General features: G+C 43.4%; 1 protein-coding gene across 3 annotated transcripts in view; it reads right to left on the minus strand.

Annotated features, from left to right (window-relative positions):
- Window positions 1–16,684, minus strand: part of SMAP1 (small ArfGAP 1) — a 152,916-nt gene that overhangs the window by 97,062 nt on the left and 39,170 nt on the right. For 2 of the 3 annotated variants that reach the window (XM_057527961.1, XM_057527960.1), the window contains exon 2: window positions 3,856–3,989. The exons of the other annotated variant lie outside the window; for it this stretch is intronic. In XM_057527961.1, the coding sequence (XP_057383944.1) occupies window positions 3,856–3,989 (134 nt within the window). The remainder of the gene's footprint in view (window positions 1–3,855; window positions 3,990–16,684) is intronic. 3 annotated transcript variants of the gene reach the window in all.

Genomic DNA, 16,684 nt, shown 5'->3' on the forward strand with positions numbered 1-16,684 from the left:
CAGATACCCTAAACACTGACTGCCACACAAACATATATATAAATAACTGGCATAAATATGATGTATATATAATATCAGTTGATAAGAAGTCCTGAGGCAAAACTTAATATGTTAACAAAAACCACTTTTATTCAACAGGGTGATGGGGCTCAGAGATTAAATGTTTCCACATTTACTTATAAAAGATAGAAAAATAAATAAATAAAACCAAAACGAAGTATCCTCTTTGAAAATGAGAGACACGATCCCCATGACATGTCCGGGTGCTGGTGGGGAAGACCCAGAGCAGAACTGACCACACGCAGTGAAGGCACTTCTCTTACTCTATGAGCAAGTATCGCCCAAGCAGTTTCTATGTTAGATAAATTCTTACATCGTAAGGATATGGAACACTAAATCACACTGCGATCTTCACTTTCCCCAATCTGAACCTACACTCAGAGTTAGTAAGAACGGACTCCAAAAGACAAAAGTCCCAATGCACAGCAACCTGAGGGAACAGAAATCAGTACAGCGGCTGCCCCTGGGGGTCCTGACTAGAAATGGACACAAGGAACCTCTCCCTAGTGATGGACGCGCTCAGAGTATCTGTACCGGGGTCCTGCTGACGCACACAGTCAGCTCTGCCCATGCGCGGCCCCGTGTCCAGGAACTCCACCATTTCAGGTAAAGGACTTGAGCACCCACGGATTTCGGTGTCCGTGGGGGTCCTGGAACCAACCTCCGGAGGATACAGGTGGACGACTGTAAAGACATCTGCCAAGGTACGTAAAACTCACTTTTATCTGGATTCTCTCTGTAATTATACCTCATTTTTTTTTAAGTAAATAAATAAAAAAAAAAAATATTGCCAAGGGTGGATAGAATTGGATTGTAAGGAACATACCTACCACCACAGGAAATAGGATCTGCTTAAAGCTGAATGAGGAGTGACCTCAACAGACAACAGATGCCACTACCTAACCACTCATCTCTGAATGCCTTACCATCCAATACCACTAAACGTGAATTATTTCTCACAAATATTCTCAAAAAGTAATTCTTCTAGGGCTTCCCTGGTGGCGCAGTGGTTGAGAATCTGCCTGCCAATGCAGGGGACACGGGTTCGAGCCCTGGTCTGGGAAGATCCCACATGCCGCGGAGCAACTGGGCCCGTGAGCCACAATTACTGAGCCTGCGCGTCTGGAGCTTGTGCTCTGCAACAGGAGAGGCCACGACAGTGAGAGGCCCGCGCACCGCGATGAAGAGTGGCCCCCGCTTGCCGCAACGAGAGAAAGCCCTCGCACAGAAACGAGGACCCAACACAGCCAAAAATAAATATAAATAAATAAAAAAAAATTTAAAAAAAAAAAAAAAAAAAAGTAATTCTTCTATACTCAGTAATACCACACAATGGGTCCGCTTGTTTGTTTACTCAGTAGTACATTTAGCAACCAATCCATCACAGCAGATTCACTAGGGAAGCTAACTGCTTAAGATCAGAAAGATACTTGAAGCAGCAACAGCGAGGGTTTGCACAGTGAACAGATGGACTAATCCTCCTGGTAACTGACAAGTCGACGTTACTGAGTGTTCACGACGTGCCCGTCTAAAAAGAGCACAACACTGTAAATCCACTATACCTCAACAAAAAGCGTGCCAGGCCCCGCTGTAAATGCTTTACCCGCGCTAGCTTAGCTGGTCCTCACAGCCCCTGCAGGGGGACAGTTGCCACCCCACCTCGCAGACAAGGGCGCTCAGGCGCCTGCGCTCGGGCATCCTGTCAGCACCGCCCAGGCCCACCTGGCCGTCTGGCTCCAGAGACAACTTTCTCAATCACTTTGCTCCGCGGCCTCTCTAGAACCAGCGGCCTTAAAACAACCCCTGTGCTCCGCAGTGTGGGGCCCGGGGTCTTGGCCCACCGCTTCTTCCTCTTCACCGCACAGCAGTCCAGGGCCAGTTTCCGAAGAACAACTCTGGCTTTGCCTGCAAGCGCCGACAAGCCCCCCACAAGATCTGTCCATGTGGTTAGGCTTCCCTGCTCTTCTTTAAAGTGAAACTTCACGGTCTCCTCCATCTGACTTTGCAGGAGTGCACCGCGCCTTTACCCTCCTCACCTGCAGGAGGAGCCCCACGGCTTACGGGGCCACACACAGCATCCTCTGTGACAGGCACTCATCAAAAATCGTGCACTCGAAAACAGTTAATTCTTACTTGAAGAAGCTGACAGTTGGAACCGTGCAAACGTGTTCAAATACAATTTCAAAGACTGTATATTACGTAATAATTGCTTTCAAAATCCTTACACATTTAATAATACAGGATCTTGCTTTGTACCTATAACCAATCCCACAGAAAACCAGTGAACTACAGCCCTCTGTTTGGGAAGTTATGCTCTAAACTATTAAAAAAGAACAGCTGCCTACTTCAAATAACCTGCTACTCAACTCCTTTCAGCAGCCTAGTTGAGAAAAATAATATTTCTGGAGAATTTAATTGTCCAGGGATTTCATGTTTTCTCCTTAGTTTGAAATGAACCATTAAAAAGGCAATACACTTGGTCTTGAATGTTTTGTACCTCCATAATCCATTACAAACACCAAGTTACATTTTCAAGCTACACGTTTTCTTGAAGACAACTTAAACAATGTCATGAAATCTGTCACCACAGTTACTACAGAGATGTTACTAAGAACACTGCCTCATATAAAATGTTCAAAAAGCTCTGCTTCCTTGATTAACAAGTAAATTTTCTCCTCAAGGATCTCGAAAATACAGTTTCATATTTCCTTTTATGTTCTAGCCAGCAAAATGTTCAAAAACTAGTCTAAGACTAAACTAAGTAAATTACGCTTGACTTTATGGCCTGAAAAATCTGTTCTATTTTTTTCTTTGAGTATTTTTGAGGTTTAATTTTTTTTAATATTTAAATCTTTGCTACATCTAGAACTTACTTTGGCATAAATATGTCTTCAGGATAGAAATTTTACTTTCTTTAACCAAGTCTATGTATCTTTTTTTAATGACCACTCCCTCCCAGCATTCTATTCTATTCTTTCCACCCTGACCCCACCTCACCCATGCCAATTTTTGTGTTGTTTTTGTTCTTTATGATTGAGGAGTGTGTGTGTATCACTGAAGTTCAACTACATATATCTGTATATTTAGGCTTCATGCTGACTAAAAGTAATTTGAAAAGGTCATAAGAAAAAGTTATGTAATTTCACCGTGAACTATAAAATAAAACCAGTAGAAATCATCATTTTTACATTAGCAATTAACCTTAAGGACTAGCAAGTATGATTTTGAGAATTTAATACTGTCACACTGGAAAAAGGGCAAGGCCTTAAAATTACAAATTTATCTCTAAAAAGCTAAACCGCTCGAAACAAGCCCAAATCAGTCACGAGAACATTTGCTACCTGGGCTGTCTCCCGACTCCTTGGCCCTGTCTGCCTACGGAGAACACCCGCCCCTGCCTGCACAGAAGGGAAGGCCTTCCAGTTAGCGCTCAGGAAGAGGTGGTTTGTTCTTTGTCTTTACCCAGGCGCCCTCTACTGACAGCAAAGCAAAACAGACTACAGAATTACACCTGCAAATTTCATCAGCACAAGGAGAAGAAATTTATTTTTTAAATACTTCAAAATCAACATTTTAGGTAAAAATAGATTAAAAACTGACTTTACTGTAGAATCAAGAAAAAATGCACATCTGTGAACCGACAATTCAGATAACACTCGAATTTTGTATGTGGCATATTCCACATTTCAATATACTACTTTTCAATGTTAATCCTTAGGTGCAAGAAGGATTAAAAATGGATTATAAATCCATTTTCAATATTTTCAATAATTTCTCGGTAGGGAAATGTTTTACCTGGATCTGTTCCGGTGTCCATTGGTCTAGGTTGACTGACTTGACCCTGGATATATGAACCCCAAGATTCCTATGGATGCCAGCACATCGGATGCAAATAAACACACCAATATTCCAGGAAGCCCATCGAGGACCTAATTACGGAGAAGGAACAGAGAAAAGCCGGTATTAAAGAATAAAATAAACTACAGCAGCGTACAGGCAGCGTTCTGGCTCTCTATACAGTCGTAACGGAGGGCTACAGAGTTCACACGTTCCAAGGGTCAAATGGCACGGCTGCAGCTTGCTAAGAAGAGGTGTGTCGTGGCTGTGCTGAAAGGCCACAAATCAACCTTCAAGAACCTGAACGAGTTCACTGATTTTCCTTTCCTAGGAGCTTCCCCCCACATCTGTCTAAGAATGCAAAACTACTTTATGTGAACAGTTTACTCACTCACTATATTTGAACCAGGAGCAGTAATATCCCACAGTCAAAAGTAAGTCCTTTATTAAATGTGTAGGGTATTGCTTAAAAGATTACCAACAAGTAAAAATCATAGAGGTTTTAAAAAATGAAACAGAAATTAGTAGGAAACAGGCAACCAACCTAAACAGAAAAATGGACAAAAAGATACGAATGAGTAATTCACAGAAGAAATGTACGGCCAATAAACACATAAAAACGTGCACACCCTCACTGGTAATTAGGAGGAAATGCCCTTGAAAACTACAACAACTTCCATTTTGCAATCAACACACTGGGGGGGGGGATTTTTTAATCAATTAATACTAATTGTAGGATGAGAAACAACAAGGACTGCCTCAAGAAGCCTTGTATCAACATGAATAAATCTCAGATAGAACCCTGAGATTAAGAAAAGTTATAGATGAACTAATAAGGTGTGTTATAAAATGTTAGCTCTTTGGGTCATGGTCAAAAAAGTCTGAAAAACACTAGGGAAACTCACCTAAGTATACAAGAATACAAGCCTCAGTTGTACTATTCTTCATATCTTTGCACGTATTATTTCTTGATAATTTTAAATGCTCTTATGATTACCTTCACATACTGCCTGTACAATTAAAGTAAAATGGAAAATAGAAGTACTATCTGGAAATTATATCAAATATTCAGAAGCTTATATATAACAGATTTCTATAAATCACTTGACTATGAAAAAAATACAGTAAGAGGTATCAATAAAAACCAGGTTTCTGTTTAAGTACATACTTTTTATCTAAAGGTGAGAGTGAATCTACAAAATACCACTAAGGCCAATAATTTCAACCCAGTAAAACTAAACACATTCCCCCAAAATTCCTTAGGAGGGAGGTTACGCATATACAATTTATGCCAAAATATCCTGCTTTTAAATCTGAGAAGTGACACCTATAAACTGACAAACATCTGGGACACGCTCTGCTTAAATATGTTTGACTGTTGACAGTGTGAAAATGAGTTAGCGGTCAACAGACCAGCTCTGCCCATGTACTTGGCCACCTCTGAGCTGCATAAATGACCCTGGACTAGTAACAAACTGAGCTACCAGGTTCCCACCTGAGAAATGGAGTTAGAATGGCTGCCCCCAGTACTTAGGTGAGACATGTATGGAAAACATCTTTAAAGTTTTAAAGCACTACTTAAGCGCAAGTTACTGTCATGTTAAGAAATTTCGATAATCAAAATACAATACTTCTCTTTCTCTAGAGAAGTTCCTACATTGGTCTGTAAAACAACTGTATCTTAACTTTCCCTCTCAGGCAGTGGGTCCAGAGCATGAGGAGAAAACAAAGATTTTCAACACGCTCCAAGTGGGGCTTCATTGTTCTTAAAGTAGAATGATTCCCCTCAGAATAATCTGCTACAACCTCAGCCAAATACACATGGAGACTTTTCTATACAGCACGGTTTTCCTGATGTGAACGCTACGGCTGAATGAACTTGCATAATGAGATATGACTGTCGATGCAGGTAAAAAGCTGTAGCACCCAATACAGTGGTGCATTTTTATAACAACAAAAGAAAGGGACTTTAATGTAAAAAAGCCTTGTACAAGAATAACGCTAGCAAAAATTTTAAAATGGCTATATTACTATTGAGCAAAAGCTAGATATAATTAAATATTAGATGATGTTTAGGTCTTACGAATTTAAGGCTATGAAAACCATTTTATTGATTCCTCCAAGGGGAAAAAAAAACTTATCACTTATGGGAAACTTTAGCCCCAATCACTTTTTACCAATTGAAATAATAATGTAATTTTGTCAATGTATCTTTCTTTGGAACATAACTATCCTAACTGAACAATATAGTCAAGAACCCCTAAAAATGGACTTTTAAAAGCCTAACCGAAATCACAAATGGGTTACCCACTCTATAAAATTAGCCTTGTGAGCTTACCTAAAGCTGGCTTGATAAAACAGTAGTTGCTTAGCATGGTAGTCATGCAGTTACAGGTATGAAATCCTCATTTTCTTTCACCAAACTATTCAATGAGTACTTACCAATTCTGTGCCAAGTAAGTGCTTTAAAAGACCATGGACACATGATAAAAAGCTAAGTTCCCAGACTTGGGAGGCCACACCAATATAAACAGGTATAACCATTTGAAAAACAATTTGGTGAAACGTAATCAAGTTCTAGACACACACACACGTGCTGACACACGTACATACGTTTATCAATTTATAGTCATGATATGACACATCTATGTACACATATACATTCACACATACACAACACACCCTACAGCAATATGTTAAACAGCAGGTCACAATTCATTAATTTAATCTCAACAAGTATTTATTTTTAGAAGGAAAAAAGATATGAGTGCATCACACAAAGGGTAAATATAACTGTTAAACTTTTTTAAAAAAATCAGTTGACATACATATATATATACAGACAGACATACACACAAAAATCAGGTCACGTTATAAAATGTTGTTTCTCTGGATCACAGTCAAATAAGGCTGAAAAACACTACAAAGAAACTCATATATACTCGGGACTTCCCTGTTGGCGCAGTGGTTAAGAATCTGCCTGCCGGGCTTCCCTGGTGGCGCAGTGGTTGGGAGTCTGCCTGCTGATGCAGGGGACACGGGTTCGAGCCCTGGTCTGGGAGGATCCCACATGCCGCGGAGCAGCTGGGCCCGTGAGCCACAATTGCTGAGCCTGCGCGTCTGGAGCCTGTGCCCCGCGACGGGGGGGGCCGCGATGGAGAGAGGCCCGCGCACCGCGATGAAGAGCGGTCCCCGCACCGCGATGAAGAGTGGCCCCCGCTTGCCGCAACTGGAGAAAGCCCTCGCGCGAACCGAGGACCCAACACAGCCAAAAAAATAAATAAATAAATAAATAAATAAGAAAATCCTTTAAAAAAAAAAAAAAAAAAAAAGAATCTGCCTGCCAATGCAGGGGACATGGGTTCGAGCCCTGGTCCGGGAAGATCCCACATGCCACGGAGCAAGTAAGCCCGTGCGCCACAACTCTAGAGTCCACAAGCCACACTACTGAGCCTGCGAGCCACAACTACTGAGCCCACGCGCCGCAACTACTGAGGCCTGCGTGTTGCTACTGAGCCCGCGTGCTGCAACTATTGAAACTCACGCACCTAGAGCCTGTGCTCCGCAACAAGGGAAGCCACCGCAATGAGAAGCCCGTGCACCGCATCGAAGACTAGCCCCCGCTCGCCACAACTACAGAAAGCCCACGCACAGCAACGAAGACCCAACACAGCCAAAAATAAAATTATAAAAAAAAAACTCATATACATACTCAAGAAGCCATGTAACCAGAATATTTATAGCAGCATGATTTCTAAAAAGATTGACAATACCTTAAAAACGTTCACCAGTATGATTATCTCCATACGTGGAATATTACACAACAGTGAAAACGAATAGGCCGCACACATCAACATGGTTGAACATTACATTTGTAATCAATTTCAGCACAATGTAAGATATACAGAAGGGGCAAGGAGGACCCCAACTACGGAGACAGTCTGCTGGAAGGCGTGCAGGTCTCACAGAGAGCTTGAAATGGAGTTTAAAGACTGCCTAGGAGGCCGCTGGCACAGGATATACCAAAACACGTCTTGGCAAAGGCTAAACAAGGTGAGGATGGTAGGGGAGTCTGAGAGAGCTGAAGGGCAGGGCATTAGAGTAACGGGAAACTTTCAGGAGCTGACAGCAGAGGCCGCACAGCGAAGCACCTCACACAGCAGCAAAGGGACGGCCCAGACCCTACAGCAAAGGCCCGCTGTCCTCTTGCAAGTTCACCACGGCACTCCCACTCACACATGCCCTTTCCTGCCTTCCTGCCTCTGCACCTGTTGCCCCTCCGCTCCGAATGTTCCCTCCAGGCCGCGGCAGGCCGGGCTCACTCGGCCACACGCTGCCTGCTCCAGGTGACTTCGGTGACCCCTCCAGCTCCAGCTGCCTCCCCCAGCTACCCTCCATCGTTCACAAGACTTACAACAGTCTCCTCTGAAGTTCACCTAAAAATCTAAGGTGAACAAAAAGACAAATACGGAAAAACACAAATAGATAAACAGCTGGAGGGCTCAACTATTTTAGCAGCTAAGTCTCCCACTATGAAAAAGAACTGCACGGTCAACTCTAGACCGGCGTCTCCCAGCGCGTGCACATCCCTGGGGAGATGATGAAAATGCAGCTTCTAATCTGGTAGCCCTGGACGGTGCCCGGGACTCTGCAGTCCTGACAAGCAACCCAAGATGCCCACACTGCCGCCACAGACCACATTGAGAACAGCAAGACTCCAGATTAGTTTTTGTATAAAATGTCCCATAGGTAAAATAGTCCTTTTTCTGCTGGTAGCATCTATCTTCATTTGCCTATATGGTTTCTGTCCTTTTCCTCTTCCCATTTTATGTTGCTTGTTACCTCAAATTATCCCTTTTTGTGTTGTGATTTTGTTACCAAAGTGAAGTAGCTATAGTTATTTTTACTGCTTTCTTTTCCTTTAGCCTTTATGCTGTAATTAAATGTTTAACAACCTATTCTGATATAGAGTCACAATTTTCTGATTCTATTTACCACCTTCCTCAAAGTTTGTATACTTTTGCCTTTTCGTTTCAGGTAGAAGAGCTCCTTCCAACATCTCTTGTAAGGCAGGTCTGGCGATGATGAACTCCCTCAGCTTCTGTTTGTCTGGGAGAGCCTTTATTTCTCCTTCATATCTGAAGGGTAACTTTCCTGGACAGAGTATTCTTGGCTGACAGCTCTTCTCTTTCGGTGTTCTCAAAGTATCACTCCCCTCTCTTGGCCTGTAGAGTTTCTGCTGAGAATCTGCTGGTAACCTAATGGGGGTTCCTTTGCAGGTGGCCACCCTTTTTCCCTGGCTGCTTTAAAATTCTTTCTTTGTCATTGACTTTTGATAGTTTTAATACACTGTCTTGGAAAAGGTCTTTTTGCATTGAGACAATTAGGGTTCTGTTAGCTTCCTGGACTTGTATATCCAGTTCCCTCCCCAGGTTTGGGACGTTCTCAGCTATTATTTCTTTAAAAAAAAAAAAAAAGTATTTATTTATTTGGCTGCGTCGGTTGCAGCACATGGGATCTTCGTTGCGGCATGCAGGATCTTTTAGTTGTGGCATGCGAACTCTTAGTTGCAGCACACATGCTCTTAGTTGTGGCATGTGGGATCTAGTTCCCTGACCAGGGATCGAACCTGGGTCCCCTGCATTGGGAGCGCGGAGTCTTAGCCACCCGATCACCAGGGAAGTCCCACAGCTATTATTTCTTTAAATAAGCTCTCTGTTCCCCTCCCCCGCTCCTCTCCCTCTGGGACACCCATCACCCTAACACTGCCCTTCCTAGACAAGTCAGACAGTACTCGCAGAATTTCTTTATTTTGTTTAGATCTTATTTCTCTGTCCTCTTCCACCTGTATCATTTCTATTTCTCTGTCTTCAAGCTTGCTAATTCTCTCCTCCATCTGCTCTGCTCTGTTTCCAGTGCCTTCTAATGTGTTCTTCATCTCCTTTATTGAGCTCTTCAGCTCCAGAATTTCTGTTTGGTTCTTTTTTAGCGTTTCACTCTCTGTGGTAAAGTAATCCTTCTGTTCATTAATTTTATTCCTGAGCTCACTGAACTGCCTTTCTGACTTTTCTTACAGCTTGTTGAGTTTCTTCATGACAGCTATTCTGAACCCTCTATCAGTCAGACTGCAATATTCCACGACTTGAAGCTTGGTCTCTGGAGATCCGTCGTTTTCTTTTTGTGATGCTGTGTTACCGTGGTTTCCGTGTCACCTGTTGAGGTGTCCCTCTGCCAGTGCATGTGAAGTAGCAACACCTCTCTTCTTTAAGTAAAGCTTTCTTCCAACTTGATTCTAATGACTCAACGGGTTGGTAATTAGAGGCCTTTCTTTTGTTTTCCAGAAGGTGGCGCTAGGGCCCCAGTGTTTGGCTTCTCTTACCTGCACTGCCTCTGATCTCACAGGAGGCTCTGCACTTTCCACCCCCCACCACCCCCGTCAGAGGTGTCCCTGGTGCCCTCCGTGGTGCTGCTCGTGCCTCCAGGGTCGCTGGTGCCCCGATGCTCCCGGCGCTGCTCTACTGGGTTGCCACCTACGGCACTGGGATGGCGGCATCCCCACCTCGTCCAGGGTCTCCTGGCCTGCAAGCTCTGCTGCCACAGGGGAGGGTTTAGGGGGCAGCCAGGGCCATGGGGTTGGCAGGTGTGCACAGGCCTCTGAGTCAGGGGCACCACCGTGACTGGAGGACCGGGGCCGCAATCCCCCTCCACTGCCGCCCGGCTCCCCGTGACCACGGGGGCTGCTGCAGCCGAGTGGCCAGGCGTGTGCACGGCCTTCTCTGCTTCTCCTGGGTTCTGTGGGGCTGCAGGCTCAGCCGCCATGGCTTTGGGTCCGGGCTCGCAAGCACTGCCTCAGCTGTTCCCCGGTTCAGCCTCCTCTGCGTGTCCCAGTGCCCTCGCCTTTACACGGACAGATGTGTGGAACCCCCCGCATCTGGGGTGCTAGGCGGTGGACCTATGTTGAGTTACAGGCGTTTTACTGGTTGTAGACGGAGCGGGGAAGACAAAGGGGGTGTCTCATGCTGCCACGATGCTGACCTCACCCTCGGACTCTAGATTATGCTTGACAAAGTCTTCATCTCAAGCACTCAGCATACTTCCTGATCTGCTTTCATTATTCTTACTGAGTGTGTGACTTAAGCTGTGAAAATTTATTTTAACAAACTAAGAATCAAATCTGCTGAGGAAAAGAAGTCAAAAGTTTATTGAGAATTCAAATACTGGGTAATATTAAGTTATCCATATCACCATCTCACTAAACACAACACAAATAAGCTAGCACCAACTCAACTAATATGAGTCAGCTGATAATCCCAACCACACGAAAGCAAAGCTCCAGTAACAGAACAGAAGGTACTATCTGGCCTCACGGATGTTATGGTACCTTGATTCATATTCATCATCAGTGAATCCTCAAGGACCACTCACAATCCAAACACACCCTGTTCAAAGACTGATAAATGTGGCAACAGTAAGAATGGAAATGAACAAACGTGAGAATCACCAGGAAGAACTGACAAGACTTAGTGACACAGTGATAGGGAGAAGGCACAGACCCATATGCCTGCAAGTTCTGCTTTAAAGCATAAAGGGATCTAAAGCATAGAGGCCCTTGCAGAGTCACAAAGCTTTGCAGGAAATCTGTTGAGTGCTTTAAATAACAGTGACGCATTGAGATGAAAATGTCCAGCAAGCAATCAGGAATAGAAGACTAAAGCTCAAACTGGAGGTATATATAAGCACTGCCTTCAAGAGGACACCTGCAGCCCCAAGAACAAAAAGAGCAAAAAAAGAAGAATACTGAGTCTTATGCAGAAAGTGAGGAGCAGTGCAAAACCAGAGAAGGCCCAAGTTTAAAAAAAAAAAAAGATGGTCAAAGTGTCAAAAATTTCAGAGAAGTCCAGAAGAATGGGGCTAGGACAGAACGTGTGGATGTGTTAACTGAGAAGGCATACGTGACCTCATGGACAGTAGGCAGGGAAGGAGGGGCTGAATTCATTCATTCTGAATTCCATTACCAGGTGGAGGGGGGCAGGAATTTACCTAATCTGAATGCCATTACCCAATTAAACTCTCCATTTCAGGGTCCAACTCCAAAGCTTTACCACATCTATAATCTTGATCCTTCATAAATCAACTTTATTTTGCACTGCTCCAAATTACACACTCAGGGAGCCAACCGGTTAGTCAGAGATCAGAAGACTCACTGCTTTCCCTAGAATACAACTCGGTTATCCAGTCTTGAAACTTTCCTGCACACCATTTCCCTTGCCTAGGATGTTCTGCTTGTGACCACACAAATCCTACCTCATCTTCAAGGCCTAACCAGAGTCCCAGATTCTCCAAAAAGCCTTTCCGCATGACGCCGTACCTCCATTCGCCCTTCCTATAACTGTCTATAGCCCATGACAGCTTGTCTCACACAATACACAACAAGCACCTGCTGCTTCCTCGTCTGTACTTAGTCATGTCTACTGCAGTAAATGGTAAAGTTCTCACCAGAGAGGCTCTCTACGGCCTGCATCACCCAGCCTAAGGTCTAGATAAAGGAGCAGGCAGCACAGTAAAAAATCTGCCAAGTCTGATGACTTGGTCAAATATACAAGTTCTTTAATACCTGAAGCAATCCATCTGTTTATTTAAAAATGGAAGCAAAGGCAAAACCTATGAGGCACAAACTATTCTTTTTACTATCCTTTTGCCATTCTTCCTTTTAATTAAAAAAAGAGCCCCAAGTTTTAGCTACAGACATGGCTGCCCAAACAGAGACTTCATTTCTCAGCCCCCCCTGCAGCAAAGTGTGGTCACATGACCAAGTCCTGGCCAGTGGAATGTGAGCTGAAATGATGTGTGCTGCCATTATCCATACTGGGCCTGTTCCCCTTGCCTCTTCCCCTTTCCCATGAGCTGAGAAGATGGTAAGAAGTGAACCTGCTACCTTGGATCCAGATATGCAAGCCTCATGGTGAAGAGGACAGAACTACTAGTTCATCTCCAGACTAATGTGAAGAAACAAACTTCTATCCTGTTGAAGCCACAGTATTTGGGGGTCTTTTTGTTACAACAGCTAAGCCTGTAATCTACCTAATTCAATGTGCAGTATATTTGCATGTTGGCAGCAGTCATAAGAACGTACCAGAGATTTATTCCTTACTTCAGAGCCAAAATTGTAAGAAGAGGTGTTTACGAATAATAAAGCACATTTTCATCAAACCTTAGTTTTCTAGACTCAATTTAAATCACCAAATATGTACTAAGTGTCTAGTTTCACCAAAGTATTAAATGAAGGAAACAAAACACAGAACCTGCCTTCACAGAGCTTGCACTCTAATAAGTCATTCAGTGGTTACAGTGTAAGTGCAAAGGATGTGGAAACACAAGAGAGGAAAAGATGAATGTAGGGCAGGGATATTAATACAGGCTTTGCAGAGACGGTGGCATTTAAGGTGGTCACTAAAACGTAAGGCCAGTTACAGCTCTAAGGTCTGGACAAGGTATAAGGACAAGGTACATTCTAGGTAAAATGCACAGTGCCCCTCCCACCTTGAAGAGCTTCAGCTGTGCTGTAATGCTGTAGCCAAAAAATACAATACCACAGCACCTGATTTCTGCTAAGTTTCTTTATTTAAATACTGATGTGATTTTTTTTTAGGTTGTGATATATATATGCACCTAAAATTTGTATAGTACAAGTGACTACTAGCTTTCAGATAGAGATTAAAGACAGTTTTAAGACACAGAAAGTAGAAAGAGTGAGGTTTCCTGAATGATAAACCATTATATATCTAAAGAATGTAAAAACATACTATATATCTAAAAAAAAAGAACAGGAATTCTACTGAGAATTCATTATACTTTCCTTATAGATCTCATACCATTTGAGAAATAAGATGAAATTGTATGCTCTTCTGAGAAGAAACTTCTCTTAAGTTTCTGATTACCATGACAGACTAGCAAACAAAAAAGCTTCTCTGAATTTTTTACGAGGAACAAAGAACATATCACTAACTGCTAAAGTAACTTCCTGTCAAGACTTAATCCTTCCATAAAGCCTTCTCCAATTCCCCCAAAACTTTTTAAATAACATTTATCACAGTGATTTACAGTTAACTGTTTTAGCTATCTTTTCTGTGACACAGTGATCTCTTTGAGCATAGAGACTTCATTTTATTGATCTTTTCATGCTCTGTACCCAGCACAACGTCTGGTATAAAACCGCAGGCAGTCTCTAGCTTAAAAATGATACCTAAGACCTTGTACCACCGGAGTTACTGCTGCCAAAACATGCAGGAAAGTATTTTTAGAGGAAACTAACATCTTAGTGAACATGCAAGACATTATTCATTGTATTTCCAGGAATCCTGCCTGATTTAATCCTAATAAACATATGAGGTAGATAATATTACCACACCATTTTCAGGACTGAGAAGTTTCAGGCCAAAACAAAGGAAAAATGCTAGAAAGCGGGAGAGAGAGCTAAGAGTATGCCATGGGCAGATGCCAGACTGCACTTGTGAATACCCTGCATCTCCTACTATAATTCCATCCTTCCAAACAAAATTCCCTTCCACTGGATGACTGGTTTGAAATGCCAAGTCACTTACTGTTGAAGCTAGTAATACAGATTGCAAATAATCTCTTTATCTCTATAGAAGTATCAATTCTTCCCACATTATTATGAGTTCATTTCTTTCTTTCCTCATAATACCCAAGATTAGAGGCAGTAAGAACTGTATGTGGTCTGGTTTTATTTGTTGGAGAAGGAAATTGCCAAGGATAGAGAATTTTGACCAAGGGGAACAGAGGGGAGGAGGGCAAAATCACCTGGGACGGAAAAGGTAATCCACACAGCAGCACCGTATGAGTGGCGGCTGGGTTTCTAGGGAAAGGGAGACACGCCAAGCAGTAAAGGGGTCCTGAAGAGGAGCCACCTACACCAAAACGCGGCCAGGACCAAGCCTGAGCCGAGGACGAAGCCCTTTCTTTCGCTGCTGCGAGGCGCTCCATTCCTCACCCAGGAGCACTGACTGCCTTTCACGGCTCACAGTCGGCTAAGTTATGGGCTAGGTCTGCTTAAGGACGACCAAGAGAACCAGCAACAGCCCATGAAGACATGTCTTCCGCATGTAAACAGCTAAACCACTAACCTGCAGAAGAACCAGTGTGGAGGTAGGGGTGGGGGGCACGAGCCTGCGGGTAAGCATGAGGGAATCTTTCTGGAACGACAGAAATGTGCTAAATGTGCTAGCGGTGCCAGTTACAAAACTCTGCTAATACATGAAAAATCACTGAAGTATACACTTAAAAGAAGTGAATTTTTTTATATAAATTTATTTATTTATTTATATTTATTTTTAGCTGTGTTGGGTCCTCGTTTCTGTGCGAGGGCTTTCTCTAGTTGCGGCAAGTGGGGGTCACTCTTCATCGCGGTGCGCGGGCCTCTCACTATCGCGGCCTCTCTTGTTGCGGAGCACAGGCTCCAGACGCGCAGGCTCAGTAGTTGTGGCTCACGAGCCCAGTTGCTCCGCGGCATGTGGGATCTTCCCAGACCAGGGCTCGAACGCGTGTCCCCTGCATTGGCAGGCGGATTCTCAACCACTGCGCCACCAGGGAAGCCCAAAAGAAGTGAATTTTAAAGCATGTAAATTATCATCTCAGTAAGGCTGCTTAAAAAAAAAAACAACTTTATACGTGTCTTTAAATGTGGGAATGAAATATCATACATTCCTTTTACTAATTTTTCTTTAATTTACCAGAAAAGGAAGAATGGCAGCCAGTAGGGGAACCAGTAGGCTGAAATTGAGAAGACGCTACAGGGTGATCTCAGGACGTGAGGTCCTGGCAGATACACAGAAACGTCGGCCAGGAAGACACGGACACAGATCGTGTTAAAACGGTTTCATAATTAAACCCAGCAGTTTAAACAGAAGTTCCATTAATACTATTTCAACAGCTGTTATTTTAAAGTGCCAAACCGCTTCTTCCAGCAAACATACTCAACAGAACGTGTAGTTCACTTTTTTAAAAAATTATTTCTGGGCTTCCCTGGTGGCGCAGTGGTTGAGAATCTGCCTGCCAATGCAGGGGACACGCGTTCGAGCCCTGGTCTGGGAAGATCCCACATGCCGCGGAGCAGCTGGGCCCGTGAGCCACAACTACTGAGCCTGCGCACCTGGAGCCTGTGCTCCGCAACAAGAGAGGCCGCGAAGGTGAGAGGCCCGCACACCGCGATGAAGAGTGGCCCCCACTTGCCCCAACTAGAGAAAGCCCTTGCACAGAAACAAAGACCCAACACAGCCAAAAATAAATAAATAAATTTATTTTTTTTAAAAAAATTATTTCTATACAATTTTTAAAGGTTGCACTCCATTTACAGTTATTACAAAATATTGGCTATAATTCCCATGTTGTACACTACATCCTTATAGCCCATCTTACACCCAATAGTTTGTACCTCCCCCTCTCCCTCCCCCTCCCCTGCCCCTCCCCCCTTTCCCTCTCCCCACTGGTAAACACCAATTTGTTCTCTCTATCTGTGAGTCTTCGTTCTTTTTTATTCACTACTTTGTTGTATTTCTTAGATTCTACATATAAGTATTTGTCTTTGGCTGACTTACTTCCCTAAGCGTAATACCCTCCAAGTCCATCCATGTTGCTGCAAATGGCACTATTTCATTCTTTTCTATGGCTGAGTAATATTCCACTGTATACATGTACCACACCTTCTTTATCCATTCATCTGTCGATGGACACTCAGGTTGCTTCCACATCTTGGCAAGGGTAAATAATG

This window comes from Balaenoptera acutorostrata, chromosome 14 (genome assembly GCF_949987535.1).
Source record: "Balaenoptera acutorostrata chromosome 14, mBalAcu1.1, whole genome shotgun sequence".
Classification (NCBI taxonomy): domain Eukaryota; kingdom Metazoa; phylum Chordata; class Mammalia; order Artiodactyla; family Balaenopteridae; genus Balaenoptera; species Balaenoptera acutorostrata.